The 21,827-nt window shown below is 36.8% G+C and overlaps 2 protein-coding genes across 2 annotated transcripts; one reads left to right on the top strand and one right to left on the bottom strand.

Annotated features, from left to right (window-relative positions):
* Positions 1-1,005: 1,005 nt before the first annotated feature.
* On the bottom strand, positions 1,006-6,243 carry LOC106931718 (uncharacterized). The gene is made up of 5 exons (XM_088015458.1): positions 6,074-6,243; positions 5,392-5,745; positions 5,104-5,199; positions 1,446-1,546; positions 1,006-1,195 (listed from the first exon to the last, which is right to left on the bottom strand). Exons 1-5 carry the CDS (start codon positions 6,147-6,149, stop codon positions 1,130-1,132), a joined length of 693 nt encoding a protein of 230 aa, XP_087871584.1. The 5' UTR covers positions 6,150-6,243; the 3' UTR covers positions 1,006-1,129.
* Positions 6,244-10,880: 4,637 nt separating this feature from the next.
* On the top strand, positions 10,881-13,776 carry LOC106931709 (uncharacterized). The gene is made up of 4 exons (XM_088015980.1): positions 10,881-10,932; positions 12,010-12,363; positions 13,384-13,545; positions 13,589-13,776. Exons 1-4 carry the CDS (start codon positions 10,881-10,883, stop codon positions 13,774-13,776), a joined length of 756 nt encoding a protein of 251 aa, XP_087872106.1.
* The last annotated feature ends 8,051 nt before the right edge of the window (positions 13,777-21,827 follow it).

Raw genomic sequence — 21,827 nt, 5'->3', positions numbered from 1 at the left:
TTTGGCGACTAGATGAGACTTTGTAAAATAAAGCACACAAAAAGTCTTCTAGTCGCATTTTTAAGCTGTTTCTTCATCATTTGTGAAACCTATAGCCTATAATTAGCTAACATTTTACTAAGACTTAGTATGTCTTAGTCAACTGACATAAACCTGTAGCACAGTCCTGCTGTTTCAAACTTTAAAAAGTTGTGTTTTCCTTACCACACTGTTTCTATTTGTGACTAGCTGTAGGAACTCCCCCGTTAATTTTAAACGTGCGTTCAGCAGGTGCTAGGAGTGTTTTAGCGGTAGATGTATGGAAGTTCCAGTCAGAGGACATAACAATCTGTATGTAAGCTCTCGGATAATGAGTGTTTAGAACGATAACATCACTGAGACACAGTCACAGCAGAGTAAATCAAAGATGTATTGATGTAGAGTACGCTGAAGGCTCAAAGACAGACTTTGACCGTCTTGCTCTTGCTCTTTCCACTTCCTGCCTTTGACCTATTATGCTGCAGCACGGCAACACCGCACTTTCCATTCAGGGTCCGTATTGTGAAACTTCCCCTCCAGGTGTAGACTTAGTATGTCTTAGTGATGTGGACCACTGCCAGTAATGTGGTTAAGTCACACTAGAGGTACATTTGACACTTTTATCCTCATAAAAGTACATGCGTCATATTTGTACACTTACAGTCATACTCAGTAGATCAGAATGTCTTTCAATGAGGGTTATGTCAGATTAAACGTACCTTTTCAAAATAACTCTATGCAGGTCATAATACTTATCAATCCCACTTTTCTTTATTAAAAACATTGTTTTTATCTGATAGACTATTCTATTCTTTAAGCATAAAATCATCATAATAATAGAAATAAAAACGTGAAAAAGATCAGTGTGTATGATGTGTATGGTGTATGTAGCATCTCACTGAGTGAAAATAAACTGACAAACTTTCCAACAAGATGAATATAACTGTATATGTAGTGACAATGTGAATAAATGAATTAGCCACCATATTGAATAAGATATAGTTTATATAAAAATATGAAATATTTACATACATAAAATGACTTATGTTACTCAGATATAGAAATATATAGTATTTACAAAATTACAAGTAGGAAAATGTTGGATGGGATCCTATTTAGTTCTTTTGGGCTCCACTCGCTCGAAGTAATCCAAGGAGTCATACATGTCCACTTCGCACTAAACAAAACAGAGAGAAACAAGATGTGTCAATACAACAAAGTTCAGCATGTTTAATGAGTTTTTTAATTTGTTTTGTTACACATGTTTTCTAATTTGTGCATAATAAATTATTCAAATCTATAGATGCGCAGTAGCTTTGTGTTATAATTTTATCACAATGCAGGAAGCGATTAAAAGTAATCAATAAACACCGAAGGTTTTTTTATATGGTTTCTCACTATAATTGAATATCCAGTCTCATACTCACCCACTGAGTTGAGCCTCTGGAGGAACTGGTGCTGCCTTTGTCCATGTCTGCTTCGATAGAGTCAGTGTGTGGAACTTCATAGATCACCCTGACTGCGTGTCCTGAAACACACGCATACAAGCATTTTCACATATTTACAGGAACAAACTGAAACATTCTTTTTTCACCTTTAGAATTAAATGAAAATGTTACGCTTTATATCGGTTTCTATGAAAGCGAGACTTGATATCACTTCTACTTTAAAAATAATGCTCCTATAGTTTCTTTTTCACCACTAAGCTCTAGTTTAGTCACACACTTTGGGTCCTATAAGCATAACATCACACTTCAAACTGAAGCAGGAACTTATTTTTGCTGTTCCTACTGAAACACTGCAAGCTAAATATATCCTAATCTTTGTCAGAGGTGTACCACAGGGCGCATGCTTTGGTCCCATTTTCTTTTTACAAAGATTCAAACCTGTCGAAAAATTACTTTAGCAACCTTAATAGAAATAATTACTGTTAATGAAATAATGTTGCACTTGAATTAACTTTACCAAATCTTATTGAAAAATGCAGTTTGTAAAGAGTTCTAAATGGCTTTCAAGAATTTTTTCTCAACATGTTTTGCCATTTGTGAACATAAATGAATAGTAACTCCCCACTACGCATGGTGACAAAATAAATCATACTTTACCAAAACTGGCTATATTTAGATTTGTTGGCGCTGCATTGAGATTGGCTGATGGTCAAAAGTTGTTTGGAACAGGTACGCCAACAACTATGACAGGAAGGAAGAGGAGTGGCTACAGTTGTCTGGTGTTTTCAAACTCATGTTGCGAATAAGATCAGTTTTTCATTTGTGTCATCTTAAAAAAGTTTGGTGGCTAAAAACTTGAAATACTGTTAGATTTTTCAGATACTTTCAAGTATATTTATATATTTTTATCAGATTAGGTAAATCATGAGTGGCAAACATAATTATGACTGCCAAACAGACACTGGTGATCATATTGTCTTTAATACTGTTATTGGGATACAATTTTCAAGTTCCTGAATTAATAACTAAAATGCAAGTGTAGACTTGATAGATGGTGTTGAATAAAAAAAAGTGCATCATTTTTGTAACAGCAGTTACTCCATGTGAAAACATTTAACACGTTCCATTTTAGAGCCACTTCTTCTTTGAATAGAACCAAAGCAAACCTCTTGGGCAGAAGTGTTCAGTCAATAAACCCACAGAAACCAGCCTCTCTGGCTGCCACTGGTGCTTTTCAAATCAACAACATGACATGCACATTTGAGGCTTCAAAAATTAAACCAATGCAACCTTTGAACTGTGGAGTGGAACTGAATAAGTTCACAATGTACTAGACATTAAATAGGGTTCAAGATTTTCCTGAAGCAAGGGTCTTCTACTCTGGTCATCAAGGGCTGGTATCCTGCAACGTTTAGATGGGTCTCTGAATCAAATGGTTGAATTACCTCTAGAAGTCCAGTCAAGTCCTCTAGATTCATGCTAATGACCTGATTATTTGACTCATGTGTGCTAAAGCAGAGACACAGCCAAAGGTTTCAGGACACTGAGGACTGTTGAAGCTGAACACCCATGTCCTGAAGGGCTAAGCACATCTGTAACCTGTGACGCCTTTTTGGTTTGAAGTGTGGTTTTAAGTTTGGTTGTAGTTTCAGCTGTAGCTGTTTCTGACGGTACCATGCTTGGCTGAAGTTTAGTGATCTACTTAGTTACCTCAGCATCACCTGACGTTTCTTAACGGCAAAAACTTTGTGTCAAACACAAAACACACTGGGATAATATCTGAATATCATCAACTTAAATCTTCAGCTAGTGGTGCTACATCTCTTGAGCAGCAAATGTGGTTTAAACTTACACAAGTCAACTGTGACACAATGTCTAATGCATCAGGACTGTAACAGAGATGGGTTGACTTTAACCCCCCTAACTGACTTAGTCTTTTCTCAAATCACACAGAACAGTTGAAAGGGCCTCATGAAATGTTTTGTTGAAGGCTCTATAGAATTAAGTCTTGCTCTATGGATGGAATTTTATGCACATGGATTGAACGTCATGTAAATTTTGGGCTTTGAATGATTTATTTGCAGCATTCTTTAAGCAGAATGAGATGGTTGTAGAACACACAACTTCAATGGATTTTATAAACTGCGATTAAGTGTATAAATATGAACTTGTGGCCAATTTTCTCTTAAGCCATATGTTCATAATTATATATACATGATCAAATATAGACATACAATCTAAGTAATGCTTGTATAAATGTCCCTGTAGCAAGGCACCTCAAAAGCACACTATTGAAGCTTAAATTATTTTCAGCAAGATATTTAAACACATTTTTTGGCCAAATTAATATAGTTTATTTAAATTGGTTGGTTTCCTGGAACTGATCTAACTTGAATCTATTGTCCATAAGTATTAATCATAACTGAGGTCAGGGCTTTGAAAAGACAAAGCACTGAAAATGATCATTCCCTGATTTTTCAATTCCAAAACAAGTTTTGGCTGAGGCCTAGATATGCTCAAATGATTAAAATTAGAGGAAAAAAAAAAAACTAAATTCAAACTTGTGGATTAAATTTGATGTTTGTAGAAATATTGGTGGTTGTTGTAGAATTTTTTTTTGATGAGTTAAAAATCTAAATATGAAGGTCATGATGACAGTATGAAAATTGGACCACAACTAACACAAACATGACAGTGAAATTTAAGTAAATTTGTATTTGTTAAGTCGAAACCCGGTTTAGTTCTGGCTCTATGCAAGATTACTGATGTTTGTTTTATAAAAGTGAATCTTAATCTAAAACCTGTTTTGATTGGTTATCCCATGAGAACTTTGCAAATTAGGGAAGGATTTTCAGAGAGATGTAGTCCATGATAATATAAAAAAGAAAATTAATGTGTTCAATAATGCAATCAAGACTATATTTACAGATAGACTATGAATGTCAAAGTATTTTTAAGAGACAATATCCTACACTCTTTTACATCAGCTTAACAAAAGCCATGTTTATACAGTAAAAATCTGTGGTTACTATTTTTTCTTTTTTCTGATTTTCATTTCTGCTGTGAGATTGTTTTTCACTTTCTGAAACCATTTCTGTGGGTGTTAATCATTTTTGCATCTTTACAGAAGGCAAACAACACATTGACTCAGATTTGTGTCACGTTGACAATAAATGGTCATCAATCACTAAAATGATCCTTAAACAACTGTTTACGTTGCCTATTGGTCATTTAAAACTTTATTTAGAGAATAACAGCTAATAGTCCAAAGACACAAGACTATCGCTGCAGGTTTGATGTGACATTTCAAAGGCTTTCTCGTTTGTTCTTTGCAGCTCAGCGTTTCATTAGCGGTTATTTATTGCATTGTCAGTGGGTTTTGGCCCTTTGGTACATTTCACAATGCCAATCAGAGGAAGTTAAGGCAGTGTTCTAGAGAAATTTAACACAACTTTTACAAGTTTTTCCAAAATTATTTCTCACAGATCTCTGAATAATAATGATTGTGCATCATTTTAAAATTTGAGTAAAATAAATTTTTTGAAGGGAACAGTCCGAAAGGGAAAAAAATGCTCTTTTGCAAAATAAAAATAAAAGATTATACATTTAGTATTGTTTGAGGGAGTTTTTGTCTTACCTTCCTTCTTTCGCAGAGAGCAGAAACAGATGAGAGTGATGAGGAAGAGTGGGACCACGACACCCACGGCAATGATCACGGGATACGGCAGATTTCCTTGATAAGGCATAAGCATTTATTTTTATTAGCAAAAACAAAGCATTTTTTCCTACATATTTTTTTCTGTTAAACACAGAACACCTCTGATAAAATTCAAATTTCTTTTTGTAAAAAACATAGACTCTGCATTCTGAATGTGCACAGTTTATCTATTAATCTACTAAAAAGACTGTAAGTATAGCCACCTACCTTTACTTGGGCTTTCAGTTCTGTTCTCTTTGGCTCTAACAGTGATGGTTGTTCCATTTCCTTCAACTTCCTTTAAAACTGGTATCTCCATAATAACTTTGCAGATGTATTTCCCTGAATCACTTCTTGTCATTGTTTCTATTATCAGAACTGAACAGTTATTTTTCTGCTCAATGTGAAAGCCTGTAGACTGATCTATGACAGTCTTATTCTCTATTAATGTTTGGTTTTTCAGCCATGTAATGCGAACTCTTTCAGCTGACCCTTTCCAGCAGCAGGAAATGTTTCCTGTCTCTCCTTCTTGGACAGAAACATCCGGACTATGAGTGACAACAAGTGCATCTGAAGAAACACCTGGACAGAGACATGATGGACACAACGTTAGTTCATACAAAACAAATACTGCACGATTACAGAACCAAAACCAGAAACTGAAAGTTTCCTCAGTTTGAAAGTTTTTGGTAAAGCCAACCTGGATATAATGTTTAACTTCAATTATTAAGGTTTTACAAGATGGAATCGTGCATGTAACAAAATCTATACAGTCCTTTTCATAGTATGAATATCAAATTCACTTTTTACTTTTATTGAAATATCACAGCTGTAGCTATAATGTCTGGATCCAAGTTAAAATGGGGATGCTAAGAAGTGGAACCGAAGGAGAAGTTTTGTTTCTACTTACTCCATGATGAGAGCGCACAGAGAGAGCTAAGAAGCAGACTTCTCAGTAGGAGCTTCATCTTTCCACCTCGATTCATTACAGAAGACTGATCTACATCTCCTGTCGCTGCTCTAAGTACCACCCACCATCCTCTCAGACCAACACACACTCGACAGAAACAGAAACATTACGGGACTGGGCTTTTTTTTTTTTTTTTTTTTCAAAGAATCTGAACCCACAGACTCTGTTCCTTCCGTCTTCAGACAGACGGCAGCGAGATTCACCGCTTTATAAGGGTGATTCTGAGATTCACCCTTCTGTCTTTTATAATAACAGAATCACTACAGATCTCTAAGAAAAACTATTAGCCGTCCCTCACTCAGTTTTCCTTTCTTGCTTTGCAGACAGAGCAAGAAAGGAAAGTCAGAAACGTTCAGAATAATGACACGTCAGTCATTATTCTGAACATGTACAAATTATATCTGGTTCAGTGATCAGTTTCAGTTTAGTACGTACGCTCCTTAAGGTTTACCAGGTACACAGATGCAAACTCCTGGCTAATAATAGTCTATAATAACTTCCTAAAAGTTGTTTTTAACCTGAAAAACAGCCACAATGTCAATCAGCAAAACAGTATACTTTAGTTCCTTAGAATATCAGTCCCAGAATGCTCTGTGCTATAGTCTGCTTCCTGCTTTTGGAGTGGTCTACTGATTGCATGGCTTTCACACATGCATTAGAATCGCATCAGAGTTCACTTCAACTGAACCGAGACCTAGTTTGTAGGCGGACCAGAGTTTGGTTTTTTTGGTCCCCATCAGAGTTTGACCAGTTACCTGAACAGTCATGTTTCTGGACTGTATGAGGAAGCCAGAGTATCCAGAGAGAAACCCCACAGTGAGAACAGGAATCTATCAGAAAGAACCTAGGCCCTTCTTGCTGCAAAATCACAGTGCTACCATCTGTGCCACTGTATACATTTTTTATATATTTAGTTGACAATTGTGTGAATAATTTGATACCATGATATTTTTCGTCTGTGTTGCCATACCACGAGTATCTCATAATGGCTTGTGCCTAGTTTTTGGGTTCCTAGTTCTCTTTCTCTTTCTTACTGTTTATTCAATGTCACATGCTGTAAAGCACTTTGAAATACCTTGCTGCTGAAATGTGCTATACAAATAAAATTTGATTGATTGATTGCAAGTATTTCCCATTTTAATCTACATTTAGTTCTAATATCTTTGGGATGTCTTCTTTAATAATACAATGCATGAAACTGTATTCATTAAATATTAGCTTTATTTCCTGCTTTATTGTACTATTCATATCAAAGGTCTGTTGGTTTATTTCCTTGCTGATGCTCCCCTGTGGTTATCTGCCCTGCCCCTGGCTCTCTGGTGGTTAACACTTCAGTAGACGTAACAATGCTAATAGCAGGTTGCTAGGAGAAGCAATTTAAATAAAACGAGACTGAAAGTGGATCTGATGGTGAATTTAACTAAAATTTAATCATTCAATGTGTACATCCTCTTGGTTTGACCATTGGGTTGCTTATCTTCTCTACCATCATATGTTCTGAATCATGTTTTCTAGAGATGCAGAGAGGAAGGAAGTCACTGCCCGATCAAAGTAACAAATAGGAAATAACACCTATGCAGTTTAGTAAAATTTAGTGCTAGAGGGTTAGTGGCAATGTTTGGTACGTAGGCACACAATGAACTTTGTGCCTATTTCTCAGACTTCTGTTTAGACGCACATCTGAGTAACCAAAGCAACCAAACTACATTGTCAAGTGTAGTTTTTTATTGCTTAAAAATAAAAGTTTTTGACTGCTTTCATCTCTAATGAAAAAACAAAGGATGTTTATGATTGTTGTGATGAATAATGCACCAATACATCCACATGCTGTCTTGGGCATGATTCCTGATCGACATTATCTTGTTATATTAAATTAATATTCTAATGCACTATTTTAAAAGTATTTCAATTCATATATCCATCCACACAAATTAACCTCATAGTGTTATGTTTAATTCCTAACAGGAAGTCATGGTTGTTTTGAAGCAATCTGATTGGCTGACACAGGTTTTAATTTTGCAGTACACTGCCCCCTGTGGGCGTGGCTTGTTCAGGGCCGATTTGTGGTGATTCAAGTGGATAAAAACTTTCCAGAAAATGAACCTGTGTGTGCAATATTATAATTTTAAACGATGTGATGGAAATGTTTACAAGGCCGCAGTCTTCTGCCACAGCATTACCGTTCTTAATATTCTTTAAAACTCACATCTCCATAATGGTAACAATAAGCTTCCATTGTTCTTATTAAATACATTTATTATTGAAATTATTAATCTACACAGCGACTACAGTTGTCTGCTGTAGTCCTGTACTGCTGCAGCTCTAACGGTTGTAGCTGAGCTCATGTCGTGATCAGAGTCTGTTTTGTCCTTTAAGTAAGCCTACATTTGTAGCTGGTGGGACGTGTTGGTGTTAACCACATCCTCAGTTTGCTGCCTCCATCTGAGGGGCCGAGTGTTCATGTTCTCCTCCTCTTTCTCAGTACTCTCTCTGCTATTCTGCAAGTCTTTCTGACATGAGTTTATTAAAGGATGTTGTGACCAGTAATTCTCTTAACACCCGGTTATAGACAAGTTGGAAGTTACTGGTTACAATTTTGCGCATGCTCACAACACTGGAGGGCAAAAAGATGATTCTTTTATCTGCCATGCAAAGCGGCGCTGCTGCAGTAGAACAATTCTGTTCACAAAATAAAACCTGGATTTGTAGGTATTGTTAATTCTGTTGTGTTCTGTATTTTCCGTGTAGTTATTTTGGAGGTTTTCTGTGTTTAGCCCTGTCCCTGTCCTGTCTTCCCTGTTGATTACTTTCCAGGTGTGTCTCATTCCCTGTTTACCCTCCCTGTGTATTTAAGTCCACATGTTGTCTTTGTCTCTTTCAATGATAGTTTGTCTGCCGGCACAGTTGAACTGTTAAGTCCTGTGTCGGCATCAGCTCTCGTGTGGAGTCTTCTCCTGTGTTAGCTCACTGTGATGCCTGTTTTCTTGGACTGTTGAGTTGCTTCCATTAAATTCATCCTTCATCTTTCAACCTGGGTTCTCTGCGTTCATTCTCACCACCATACACGCTACATCATGACAAATTCAGCACAGTGCGCCACATCAAAGGAATTAATAATGAAGAATCGCCAAAGAATAACTCAAAATCACTCGTATTCTTATTTTTTCTTGCTCTCCTTGTCAGCTACACTACACACAGACTTGTTGCCGTAGCAACTGACTGGCGACAATGACACTAACGTATCAGAATTCAACACCAAAAAATATGCAAACATTTCCCACACAAAAAAACTGAACGTTTTTTACATTGCAGTTTTATGTTTTTAGGTTTGATCTTTATTTTGCAATTATTAATGTGATTATTAAGTGATTGCTGTGGTAGATTAGTTACCACAAAATGGTTTGATTAGCTAAATTAAACGCCTGCTATACTGATGGTCTGTCAGGGAGTTGGTGTGTGGATCGCCTTTTTTTAACTGAACCAAACCACCAAATTCTGCAGCAGCAGCAAGTCCAAATGTTAAGGTTGTCAAAGTCAAGCTAGCATAACTAACATATTTCTCTCACTATTTTGTTTTTTAATGATAACTTTTTCCTGACCTTGTTATCTAGTTGTCTTAGTGTTGACAGCTAGATTTTTATTTCTCACGTCATGTGTACATTTAAGATTTAGCGCATTATGTTGACAACTTCACAACTAAAACCAATAGTAGTCAACATTGGTGATCAGCTTTTTGCCCTCCAGCAGGGAGCTGAGGGCAGGATTTTGCACACATGATGTTGAAATGCTGGTGGTCTGCAGCATTTCCTCTTGGCCACAGGCTGGAGCTACAAAATAATTATCCAGTCAATTATTCAAATATTAATGACTTGTCAAATAGTTTAATTGTCAGTGATGTCCTAATCTGATTAGCCTGTAGTGGTATTTTTATTTTCATGACTGCTGCTGAACTCAGTTGCATGCAAGGCCTTTCATCCCCAACTGTACCGCAGATACTGTATCACAGAGAACATGGCTGCCAAAGAGCAATTCTGTTAGGGATTGTTTTTTTTAAATAAAGTACCAGAATAAGTTGAATTTTCAATTATATCCTAAACTGATGAGAAGGAGAAGGAGATCTATATTAGCTTGTGGTGACATTTCTATTGCCCTGACTGCTCTTGAACGCATCAGGCCTCTCATCCCCAACCCTACCACAGACACTGATGCCCATGTCCAAGGAGCATACTTGTCAAAGAACAACAGAGTGCCCCAAAAGTATTAAATGAAGTCAAAAACTGCTATATTACTGACATTTGCCCAAAGTCACTTTTGCATTGGACATTTCTAGTTATCAAATGTGAGATATTAAATATATATTTGCATCAGCGATATTTATTTTCTTCAAAGAACCTTAAACTGCTAAAAAAAATCTTACTGTCTTTTTTTTCCATGTTCGGTCTCAATTAAGTTGAGAAGCACAATATAACTACAAATTACATGTAGCAATGGATGCAGTGGTGAGAATAAATTCCATATTTTATCATTAAAATAAGAGTAACATGGCTCACAGGTTAGTCATAAAAGAACAGAAAGTTTGTGTGTCCCCAACTCAACTAGAGGAAGGAACAATGTGTGGCTTTACACCTTTGTTTTAAAATATAAAAACCCGGCAAATAGAGAGAGCGCCTGCAGTATGATCTGTGTTAGAAGTCACAGACCATGAAGAGGGACGTACCAGTATTCAGCGGTAAACCAAACTGGAATCATGACGTTTCTACTGAGCTGTCTGCTGATGCTCTGTGCCCCCTTCTCATGGGGTAAGTAACAACTAATTTATATATTACACTTATTTCACAAAGTGCAATTTAAAGTTGTTGACTTTATGAGTGTTTAGATTAACTCGGATATTTCTCAGTATATAGCTTACCTGTATAAAACAAACTATTAAAAAAAAACCTTCGCTGATAGAAAATTGGGGAGGGGGAGAATTAAAAAGTGATTGCATTCGAACAAAAATTACATTTTGTCAGTTTGCGATTGTTCATTGGAGTTGGATTGGAAATGTAAAATATTTTGTAAATTTTACATTTTCGATTTTAAATTTCTACAAAAAATTTTGCTTTTCTAAAAATCGGAAAAAAAATATTTTTTTTTGACCAGATTTTTGTTGTTCTTGGCAAGATGTTGCCAAGAACAACTTGTTGCCGATGTTCTTGAGGACAAGGACATTGGAAACACTGCAGTTACTACATTTCTGTAAAAATTAACAATAGGGAAAATAGAAATGCACAAAGAGTTACCATTCTAATAAATATTGACATTTAAAGAATTAGCAAAAGAGCAATAAAATATGATTTTGACATTGATTAAACTTATTTATTTGTCCGTTTTGTTCACCAGACGCATTGCTTTGACCTTTAAAATCCTGACTTGAAGGGAGTGGATGTTTATGCAATTATTTTCTTTATTTAAATATTTTTCATTTCATTCAATTGGCATAATTTTGTAAAAAATCTGTTTTTTAATTGACATTAAAGGACTTTTGTTGTCATTTTTTTGTAAAAAAAAAAAAAAACCCAATAAAAACTAATTTTGTTAATTATGATTGATTTGTAAAATAAATCAAAGGGGTAAAATATCCAAGGGAGTAAATACTTTCTATAGCCTTATCCAGGCTTTGTTTGAGCATTCGCTAACTAAAATCAGCCTCTTGAACTGGCCCAACATTGTCTTTTTAATTTGGCTTGAAACGTATGTGTGAAAAATGATCATGAGCCAGATTAATGATGAATCAATCTTCAATGCTTTTAAGTCCTTAAATATAAAAATGATTAAATAATGTAAAATAAATAATTTCTGTTTGACGGTCTTTCACACATCATGTCTCTGTCCAGGTGTTTCTTCAGATGCACTTGTTGTCACTCAGAGTCCTGATGTTTCTGTCCAAGAAGGAGAGACAGGAAACATTTCCTGCTGCTGGAAAGGGACAGCTGAAAGAGTTCGCATTACATGGCTGAAAAACCAACTATTAATAAAGAATAAGACTGTCATAAATCAGTCTACAGGCTTTCACATTGAGCAGAAAAATAACTGTTCAGTTCTGATAATAGAAACAATGACAAGAAGTGATTCAGGGAAATACATCTGCAAAGTTATTATGGAGATACCAGTTTTAAAGGAAGTTGAAGGAAATGGAACAACCATCACTGTTAGAGCCAGAGAGAACAGAACTGAAAGCACAACTAAAGGTAGGTGGCTATACATTTAAACATTGTACAGCAGTACGATGTCGCTTAGAGTTATTTGGTTATGTTGGTCATAGTTGGTATATATCAAGTCTTCAGAAAGTAATGCAGTAAAGTTATATATGAGACTGTATTATTTTTTTGGATTTTCTCCAAAAAGCTAACTGCACAAGAAATGAAATAATTTAGAGAGGTTGAGAACATGGGTAAGGAATGGTTTGTTTTTGGGTGAAGAGTCAAACTGAGCCACAGGGAGCCGTCTAACTCTATTAACTATATTAACTCTTCAGAAGAATCATTTTGATTATCTTGTTGATAATCTGTTGAATCTTCCAGCCAAACCAAAATGAAGTAAGACACTTTTAACGCTAACATGCTGAAAGAACTGTTGCATTATTGGTGCAACAGTGTTTTGAAAAATCCCAACAGTTAGCTGTGGCTGTTGGCATTAGCATACCGAGCCGAGGCATTGCTCTACTTTAAACAAAGTAAAGTAAAACATCGTAACTCCTTTTTTGTACCACATGACACGTTTTTATTTAACTGTGGAGTGGAAGAAAATGACAACTGACATTTAGAATGACAGAAACTTGATGCAGTTGTTGAGTGAAGTTAAAGAGTTGTGCTAAATGCCGTTACCTCATATCACTGAAAGAATGCAGCACATTCTCATCTTCTGTACCTATAAAGAGCAGGAAGGGAGGAGTACCAGCACAGGCTTCACCACTATGTGTGATTCTCATCCGGTACAAACTTTAACGGGCTAATATGGTAACTAACAACCACCGGAGAGACTTTTTATTCTTTATTAATTTACTATTTTTGGGACAAAAAGAAATTGTAATAAATCATTGTGTTTACATGCAAGTTTGGACAAAACCTTCTGATATTGTTTTTATCAGTCTAATTTACAGAGTTTGAAAAATCTTTCTCTAAGATGACATGACAAATAATGTGACATTTTGCTACACTAATGACTGATAGAGCTAACTTCTGCATATCTGATCATCTGTCTCTGTGGAGGGATTTCAGATGTTCCCCAAGAAGATGTTGTCACATTTGTTCTGAGATGCCTGCCCATCCTGGCCCTCATCACAGCTTTCTTCTGGCTCTACTACCAGGGGACCAAAGCTCAGAGGGACACAAGAGGTATTCAAAAAGTAGTTCAGCTCATAGTGGTAGCAGGTTAGCTGTGGTGAATCTGACTGGTGTTATGTTTACGTTTCAGCTACTTCACTACAAAGCAAAGAAGACGAGGAAGCTGATGAAGGGGATGAGAGACTGACAGAAGGACATGATGGACATGAGGGAAGGACAGATGGACATGAGGGACATGAAGGACATGAGGGAATGACAGATGGACATGAAGGACTTGAGGGAATGACAGATGGACATGAAGAGACAATGGGATTATGACAGATGGACATGAAGGAATGACAGATGGACATGAAGGACTTGAGGGAATGACAGATGGACATGAAGAGACAATGGGATTATGACAGATCAGTGCAAAGCGAAGTATTGCTCCTACAATACTAGGTACTTTATTTCCTAAAATATTGATGATGATGATGATGATGATACTTTATTTCAGACATACATTTCACCGACAAGTGTAAAATAAAGCACAATACCTTTCTATGAAGTACATATTCAGTGAGAACAAGCAATATAATTCAATGACAACTAACAAAGTACAAAATACCCAAAATTTCAAAATTCCTAGATTCCAATAGGCCCTTACTTTATGTGGAGTGTTTTTGGATTTTGTTGTGTTTGAAGATAGATCCAGTTTTGATTCAGTTTAAATGCTGGACTGGTTTTTGGTTCTGCGTTGAGTTTTGGGATGATTATCTTGGTAAAATGTTTAAAACATGTTACCATGCTTCTAAGTTCAAACTGTTCATTTACTGTAAACTCAAGTCGGACTTAGAGGCAAATCTATTGGAAGAACAGCTGCATTCTGGGACATGTTCACACTAGGACTGGTCAGTTCCTAGATCGCCTACATTAATCAATCAATCAAATCAATCAAATTTTATTTGCATAGCACATTTCAGCAGCAAGGCATTTCAAGGTGCTTTACATAATTAAAGAAAAAAAAAGAAGAACATGCTGTTCTTAATGACTCAGATCTTCATTCTGAACCAGGAATCAGGGTCTGTCTGCATAAAACACTGACTCAAGTCACTCAACTGAATCGAATGTACCATCTCTGATCTAAACCAATCTCCAACCAGAACATTGGTATTGATGTTGGGTTGAGAGGATCTTCTCCACTTTTGTTCCATTTTTGACGCTCTGCTCCCAGCCTAATACATTACACACTGAAAGAACATTGTGATATTTCTGGAAAAGTGTGTAATTCCTGTTGGTTTTTGATTGACATGGGCTCCTCTAGTTATTTCACAGGGTCCATTTTCCTCCAGAGATGCTGAAACTGCAACCCAGAGCAGTGTGGTTCTTCTCAGGAGTTACAACACGAAATAACCACACACCACAACACCCAGCAGGTTCTCAGAGCAGCTAGAGTTAGTTTTCTCACCAGATATTTTTGAGGAAAAGATGCCGACTTTTAGTGATAAAGGGTCCTTACTTCCAGCTCTCCAAAGGGAGATTGGAGTCGTAATCAGTATTAGATTAATTTTCACTCAGGTTACCCTGAGAACCAGATCTATACAGGCTGCCTAAGGTTTCTGCAACACTGTGCTCACTGGATGACGTAGTAACATGAATATTTTTTGACATTTTGGCAGTGGTGGGCCGTCAGGGCCTGCAAGGCCTTCTCTGCTGGCCTAAAAATATCTGAATCACAGACTGATGTTAATTATATTTTGTCCATAAATACGTATTAAATAATTCCAAATGGTCTATCCGCTTCCTGTCATTGCTCGCCCCCTGGCTGCGCTGCTTCCAGACGTGTATTTTCATATTTAAGCATTGAACCAATCACATTTCAGCCACTATTTGTTGCCAGGGTCAAAGAAATCTGCCTGGAGGCCTTCACAATCAGTTCTGCGGGCCATGTAGCATAAAATAAATGTCGATCAAACTGTTGCTTCAACCAATCAGATTTTGAGTTGGCGACACCAAGGCCCTCTAGCAGGCGTACGGAAACGTCAGCGTATTCACACGCTGTGATTGGCCAGAGCTAGCAAACGGCATCTGTTGCGAGCTGCACAAGCGAAGTTATTGTTGTGTTGATTTAATAGCTGTTTTGTCAACCCACAATGGCTGAAGGAGGAGAAGAAATGGATTTGGTTGGAGATTTACTGTCAAAGCTTTTTTCTAGACGGACTTTTCAAGAAAAGTTGGACATTGTTAAGCAAGGTCGGGCAACTCCGAAGCTAGCAAGCCTGTCACAACCGGGAAAAGGATTTGTCCGCCACTTTCAGTCTACTAATTAAAACTTATGCCAGAAATACGACAGGGCAGGCTCGACTTTCAGCATTAGCTTCGATGGCGATAGAAAAGGACTTCTTGATGGAACTGAAACGCACGGATAATCTGCACAACAGAGTAATTGAAATCTTCTTGAGGAAAGAAAGGAGGATGGATTTTGTGTACAAATAATCAGGATTTTTGGTGAGTAAAATGTTGCTATATTCCTAAATAATATTGCAATTTTATAAGGTTATTTTTGGTGCTTTTTTTATGTGTGTCGCAGCTGTACCTGCAGTAGAAGTTTTCTAGCCATAAAATAGTTATTGAGGGTTGGATTGATTCAGACCGGGCACTACTGAAGGCCTAGGTGTGAAATGCACGGCCCGCCACTGCATTTTGGACACCAGATGTGAATATCTGACAGATTCTCTGGATGTCTTTCTTGAACATGGCGAACTGACCAATGCTCTGTAAAGAAAAGTGATTAAAAGTTCAGGAAGTAAAACCCTACATCTGACTTGTTCTTTAACATGTATAAGCACAGTTTAAAATGTGACTTAATACAAATGTGGCAGCAAGCAGCTGAACAAAACCTGTGTTTCATCATCACCCACTGAGGGAAAGACGTCTGGTTGTCGACGTGAATCTGTGTAAGAAAGGAGGATCTGACTGCCTTCTACTGATCTGCAGGAGACACAGTTTGTGTTTCACAGAAACTCTGTGACTAAAGCTGAAAAGCTTGATCTGATCTGGATGTAAAAGTTTCTGAAGCGATAACAGCAATGAAGCTTCTTCTGAACATCCTACTGCTCCTCTGTGTCCGTTCATCTGGGAGTAAGTAAAAACCTTAAAGTGTTCTTTCCTGTGTTTGTACAGAACTCACTGGAAACCAACCAAATTAAAAGGGCTCAACTGTAGATTACATCAGAAACTTAATAATTATAAAAAGTGCGTAGTCCAAGCGCAACCTAAGCGATATTTACTCAAATATCAGTGCTTTTCTATGCATGTTTACGTTTGTATGAATTTGATCCAGTAATAATTTGAAAAAACTCCACAACCAATTCAAACTCAGGTAACTAGTTATTTCTTGTACCATTGTTCCCATTGTTCAAATAAATTATGAATTGTCAAAAATTAAAATTACATTTATGCTGACGACTTGTAAGCATCAAATACACCCATGTTTTGTTTTGCATTTGCATTACTGCATTTTTCATTTCATATGAAGTTACTAATTCAGTCCACTATGTCTCTTTCCAGGTGTTTCTTCAGGTGCTCTTGTTGTCACTCAGAGTCCGGATGTTTGTTTCCAAGAAGGAGAGACGGGAAAGATCTCCTGCTGCTGGAAAGGGACGGCTGAAAGAGTTGGCATTAGATGGCTGAAAAACCAAACATTAATAGAAAATAAGAAGTCATAGATAAATCTACAGGCTCTCAGAATGAGCAGAAAAAAACCCTTTTAACAAGTAATATTGAATTAAATTGTGTATTTTTACATCAGGACTCTATTCTATGAATAGAATAACTTTTACTACCATTTGATTTTGCATTTCTGTTCTTGTTGGGGAAGATGAAGGTTTGTGCTTTGTTTAAAAATATGTTTCCAAAAATCATATTTACAGTAAACTCATTTACTTTTTATATTATCCATCATCCTCAATGGGTGATTAATTTCGTTCATGTTATCACACAACCACAATTTCATTAATAAAGAGCATGGCTTCATATTTCTCCAGATATTACAGTAAACTGAATGTATTGTCACCATGACAGGCAAAGCAGCAGGCGATTAAGTTTCTTTTTATAACATTAACATACTTTATAGACCAACTGAATGTCTGGCAGTAAAATTCACTTTTGAAAGGTTATATTTTAGTTGATTCCAAAAAATGTCATCAAAAATATTACTGGTAATCAAAAGTGGATAGAGTACTCAAAAACTGTACTCAAGTTTAATAGCACTAGTTCAACATGTTTTTGCTCAACCAGGAGTAAGAAGTAGTCAAAATTACCTGAGAGTAACAGGAAATTGATCCAAAATGTTACTCAAGGAGTGAGTAACTGATCATAATATTTGGTTCAATATTTAGAAAATTATGTCATTGTAAGCAAAAACAAATCAAATTATGTGCTAATTTTTGCATTTTAGAGATTAAGATGAAAAAAAAAGAATATGTGACATGTAGTGTGTTCATTTGACCTCCAAATGGCACAGCAGGCTTATATTATTTTCTCTCTACTAGTACAATCAAGAAATTTCATTTTAACATTTAAACTGTCTGTTTGGCCTCACCTTGAGAATATGTAGGTTTGTGTCTGGTGTTTTTCTAGTTGTATAACTCAGAGTGGGTAGAGTAGTAGAAATGGTACCATGGTCAGAATAGTGTCGCTTAAAAAGTAATGTTACTCAAGTAAAAGTTACAAAAATGTGATAAAAGTTACCATAGTTACCATCCATCTCTGTTGATAATTCCGTGTGTGTCTGATCTTTCTAGAGAATCCATGTGTTTCCCAACACCAACATCAGATGTTTCTGTTTCTCCTGAAGGGCCTGCTCATCCTGTCCTTCTCCATCGTCTTGGCCGTTTTCTGTGTTTTCTGTGTCCACCACTCAGCCAGGGAAGCTCAGAGGAGTGTCACAGGTACCCAACCAGCTCCTACACCGTGCCGCACAAGCATGTTCGTCACCGGTCATTAGCTGTGTTGGAGCTGACCGGCTGTGTTTTCAGTTCCAGCTGCTGCAGAGAATAATAACGTGTCACTGCAACGCAGAAAGGAAGACCAGCGAGAAGAGGACAGAAAGAAGAGAGAGACGGACGGAACGGAAATGTCCCAGGAGGAGAGAGTGAACCGTTCTATGTACCTGCCAGGTGTTCTGGGAAATAACTACTCGTATTCAAATGACTCATTATATTCAACACAGCTATAACCTCAGACAGAGAGAATGAGACGCTGCACACCAAAACACACATGAGGTCAAACCCATTCACATTTTTATATGTTTATATATGGGTTTTAATGCTTCCACTTCTCCATGCGAGTTGCATTCTTAAAGGGGCAGTATTATGTAAATTTCCGGTTTCCACCTCACAAAGTTGCAACTTCCTAAATCAGATCCTTCAGACTAGCCACCAGCAATTAGCAAACTCGCTACATGAGCTTCTTCTGAGAGCAACGCTGGTAAAAACGTTAAAGGGTTAATAAAGGAGCCATGTTGCAATGACTTACGGAAAGAACAGGAGCTTCTTAAAGAGACAGAGGTTTAATTTCAAACTTGTGAAGTCAAATTTCTCTCTAGTCATATTTGATATTTACAGCATTTTATAACAACTAACGTCAACATAGTCACTTGATTTTGCTACAAAATAGCACTATGAATCTGGAGAACACATAACACTGCCCCTTTAACAATAACAGACCACCACGGTCAATCCACTGTTTACTGTTTCATCATTAAGCCTGTTTAAAAAGCCAATTTTTGGCTTTTTAACTGAGAACTGTAATTTTTCATAAAAAATAAGGACAACTGCCACACCAGTCACCATCATCGGAATCAAAAGAGCGACATTCTGGTCTGATTTCATAGAAGGGGAACATTTGTTTTCCGTTCTCAGATGTGAAAAGCAGATTGTTATTGACCCAGTTGTTCACAGGGTCTGTTCAGGCCACCTGGCCCTCTCGTTCTACTTCTCATTATGATCTGCTTAAAGAAAATGGCCACATGCTCCGCTGTGGACCGTCAGCGCGTCGATAAAGAGACAAACAGGAAGACGAACCACAAACCTCACAGCTGCCACTGCCGTGCATCAGCCTTCACATCAAGATGCTCTGCAGTACAATAAATGACGGCCTGCAAATTCACAAACAAACATGGTAACTAATCACCTCCTAATGATCTTGTTCCTACACATCATCACGTTACAGTTCGTCACTTATTCTCACCCTAGTTTTAACTAGGACAGTTGTGTTTTGTTTTCATGTTTATATGAATGTTTATGCTTCACTTCACATTTATTTCTGAGAACTATGTTGCTATTTGATACTTACAATATTGTGCAAACTGAAAGAAAAATGTTAGATTAGCTCTATGAACTAGTGAGGTTTTTCTGCCAGTTTGTACAGTTGAGATATTTTACAATTTATAATTATTTACATGTAGATTATGTACTTTTATTTCTTGTTTATATTGCCTTACTAATACTTAACCTCCAAAGTTAATGTAATTATGTGGTGATGTGAAAATGTGAAATCTATGACAGTTGGTGTTCAGTTATCATCTCTCTGACTCGGTGCTGTTTACACTTTTTTTTTTCACACCAACGTGTCACCTCTGAAAACGGTGTGACTGCCACAGTCCTGCGCTGTCTAGCAAAGTTTGATTGAAACATTTGGTGTCTGGTTCTGAATGAACATTTATGTTTGACTGATCTGAGCCACTCAGACATTCTAAAAGTGACACGATATCACAAATAATGTCTTAATTTGTTGATAATTCTATGGTAGGGTAATACCATAGCCCAGTTAACGTTTGTTGACACTCAAGGATTTAAAAAATGTAAAAAATATTGTAATCTTTTCTTGCAGTAGCAGAAATATCACTTGAAAGAAAAGTGCAACTTTTACATAATTAGCACCTCTAAATCCTCTGAAGAATCAATGTATGCTTTATTTTGTTATATTGATCAAAGTGCTTAATTGGTATGACTCCATGACTTCCTGTTTCCCTGTGGAACAACTACGATGTCACACAGACGCCCCCTTAAATGACTCCATCTTCAAGTTTGGTCGGTGTGTTTTGTTGAGCTTCTTAAGGGAGGAAATGACTTCAACAACAAAGCTTCTCACTTCAGGTTTCCCACGTCAAGTCAAGTCAAGTTTGTTTGCTTTGTACCTTTCAGGTCAGACAGTTCAAAGTGTTTTGCGTGAAAATACATAACACACTGAAAAAGGAAATCAAGAAACATGACGATAGAGCAGGGAGGAAGACATCACTTCAAAACAAATGTAAAAAAGCCAGATTGCAGATTGCACACAGGAGTAAAGACCTTTATTTCTATAGAAACGTCCTGATGTCTGATAAAACTTAAGAGGAACCGTTTGGCCTTAATGACCACTGGTGCATTTGAAGGAAAACAGCGATGCATGTTTTTTTTTTTTTTCCTTTAACATCTTTAATTATTTGAGAGCATAAATGAGAATTATGAACTGTTTTGCATTAGTCGAAGGGAGTAACTGACTTTGCTGAACAGAGAGGTGCAGATGTGACCTTTACCGCTGCCTCTCTCAGCAGATATTAGTTGTGGAAATCTCTCATAAGAGATGATCCGTTGCTTCAGTGACTCAGAGGTCAGGATAAATGTTAACACCGTGCCATGCCACCTACCACTTCCCCGTGAGCCTTTCTCACTGCGTGAGAATTCGATGCGAGAAGAACAAAGTCTTTTGCATTTTGGAATACCGTCATGTTTCAATCTCCTCATGCTAACGGTAGTTTACTTTACTGGTCCTGACGTGGTGAATTATGTAATATGTAGATAGAAGATAACTCTCAAACTGGAGATTTTTTTAATCTTCAGGATTCCAGTCAGTATCATTAAGAGGTGAACAACAGAATCATCTGCACAGCAAATCTGCAGAGCTAAATCAACTCTATGCCCAGTCTATTTGTGCCTTGTCAGAATTGATGTTAATTTAAATCTTTTCAGAGTTATTTCAACAAGAAATTGAGTAATTTTAACCCTTGAAAAAGTTATAACTACTCAAACTATTGTTGAAATAACTCTGTAAGAGTTAAATTAATACCAGTTCAGAAAGGGACCAAATAGATTCGGCATAGTGTTGATTTAACTCTGCAGAATTTGTTGTGTGCTGTTGACATCTGTCACTATGTCGTTCAGAATCAATTATAAAACCAAACCCAATACAAGTGCAGTAAAGGGGAAATTAGCATTTGATCCTCTGTTGATTTTCATAACTTGCTCAATTACAAGCAAACCCACCTTCTCTAATCTTGATATTTTATTTTTAGTATTAAGTTTGAAGTCAAGGTTTGATGAAGTACTTTTTTTCACTCAAAAACA

This window comes from Poecilia mexicana, unplaced genomic scaffold, assembly GCF_051168715.1.
Source record: "Poecilia mexicana isolate PSO_F unplaced genomic scaffold, ASM5116871v1 scaffold_18, whole genome shotgun sequence".
NCBI classification, from domain to species: domain Eukaryota; kingdom Metazoa; phylum Chordata; class Actinopteri; order Cyprinodontiformes; family Poeciliidae; genus Poecilia; species Poecilia mexicana.
This window is presented reverse-complemented; position numbering and strand designations above follow the sequence as displayed.

Coding starts and splice junctions, on each gene's coding strand:
- LOC106931709 (XM_088015980.1), top strand. CDS start 10,881: ATGACGTTTCTACTGAGCTGTCTGCTGATGCTCTGTGCCCCCTTCTCA. Junction 10,933..12,009: donor CTGTGCCCCCTTCTCATGGG/GTAAGTAACAAC, acceptor GTCTCTGTCCAG/GTGTTTCTTCAGATGCACTT. Junction 13,546..13,588: donor TCAGCTCATAGTGGTAGCAG/GTTAGCTGTGGT, acceptor TTTACGTTTCAG/CTACTTCACTACAAAGCAAA.
- LOC106931718 (XM_088015458.1), bottom strand. CDS start 6,149: ATGAATCGAGGTGGAAAGATGAAGCTCCTACTGAGAAGTCTGCTTCTT. Junction 5,200..5,391: donor AACTGAAAGCCCAAGTAAAG/GTAGGTGGCTAT, acceptor TGCCTTATCAAG/GAAATCTGCCGTATCCCGTG. Junction 1,547..5,103: donor CTCTCTGCGAAAGAAGGAAG/GTAAGACAAAAA, acceptor CGTGTGTTTCAG/GACACGCAGTCAGGGTGATC.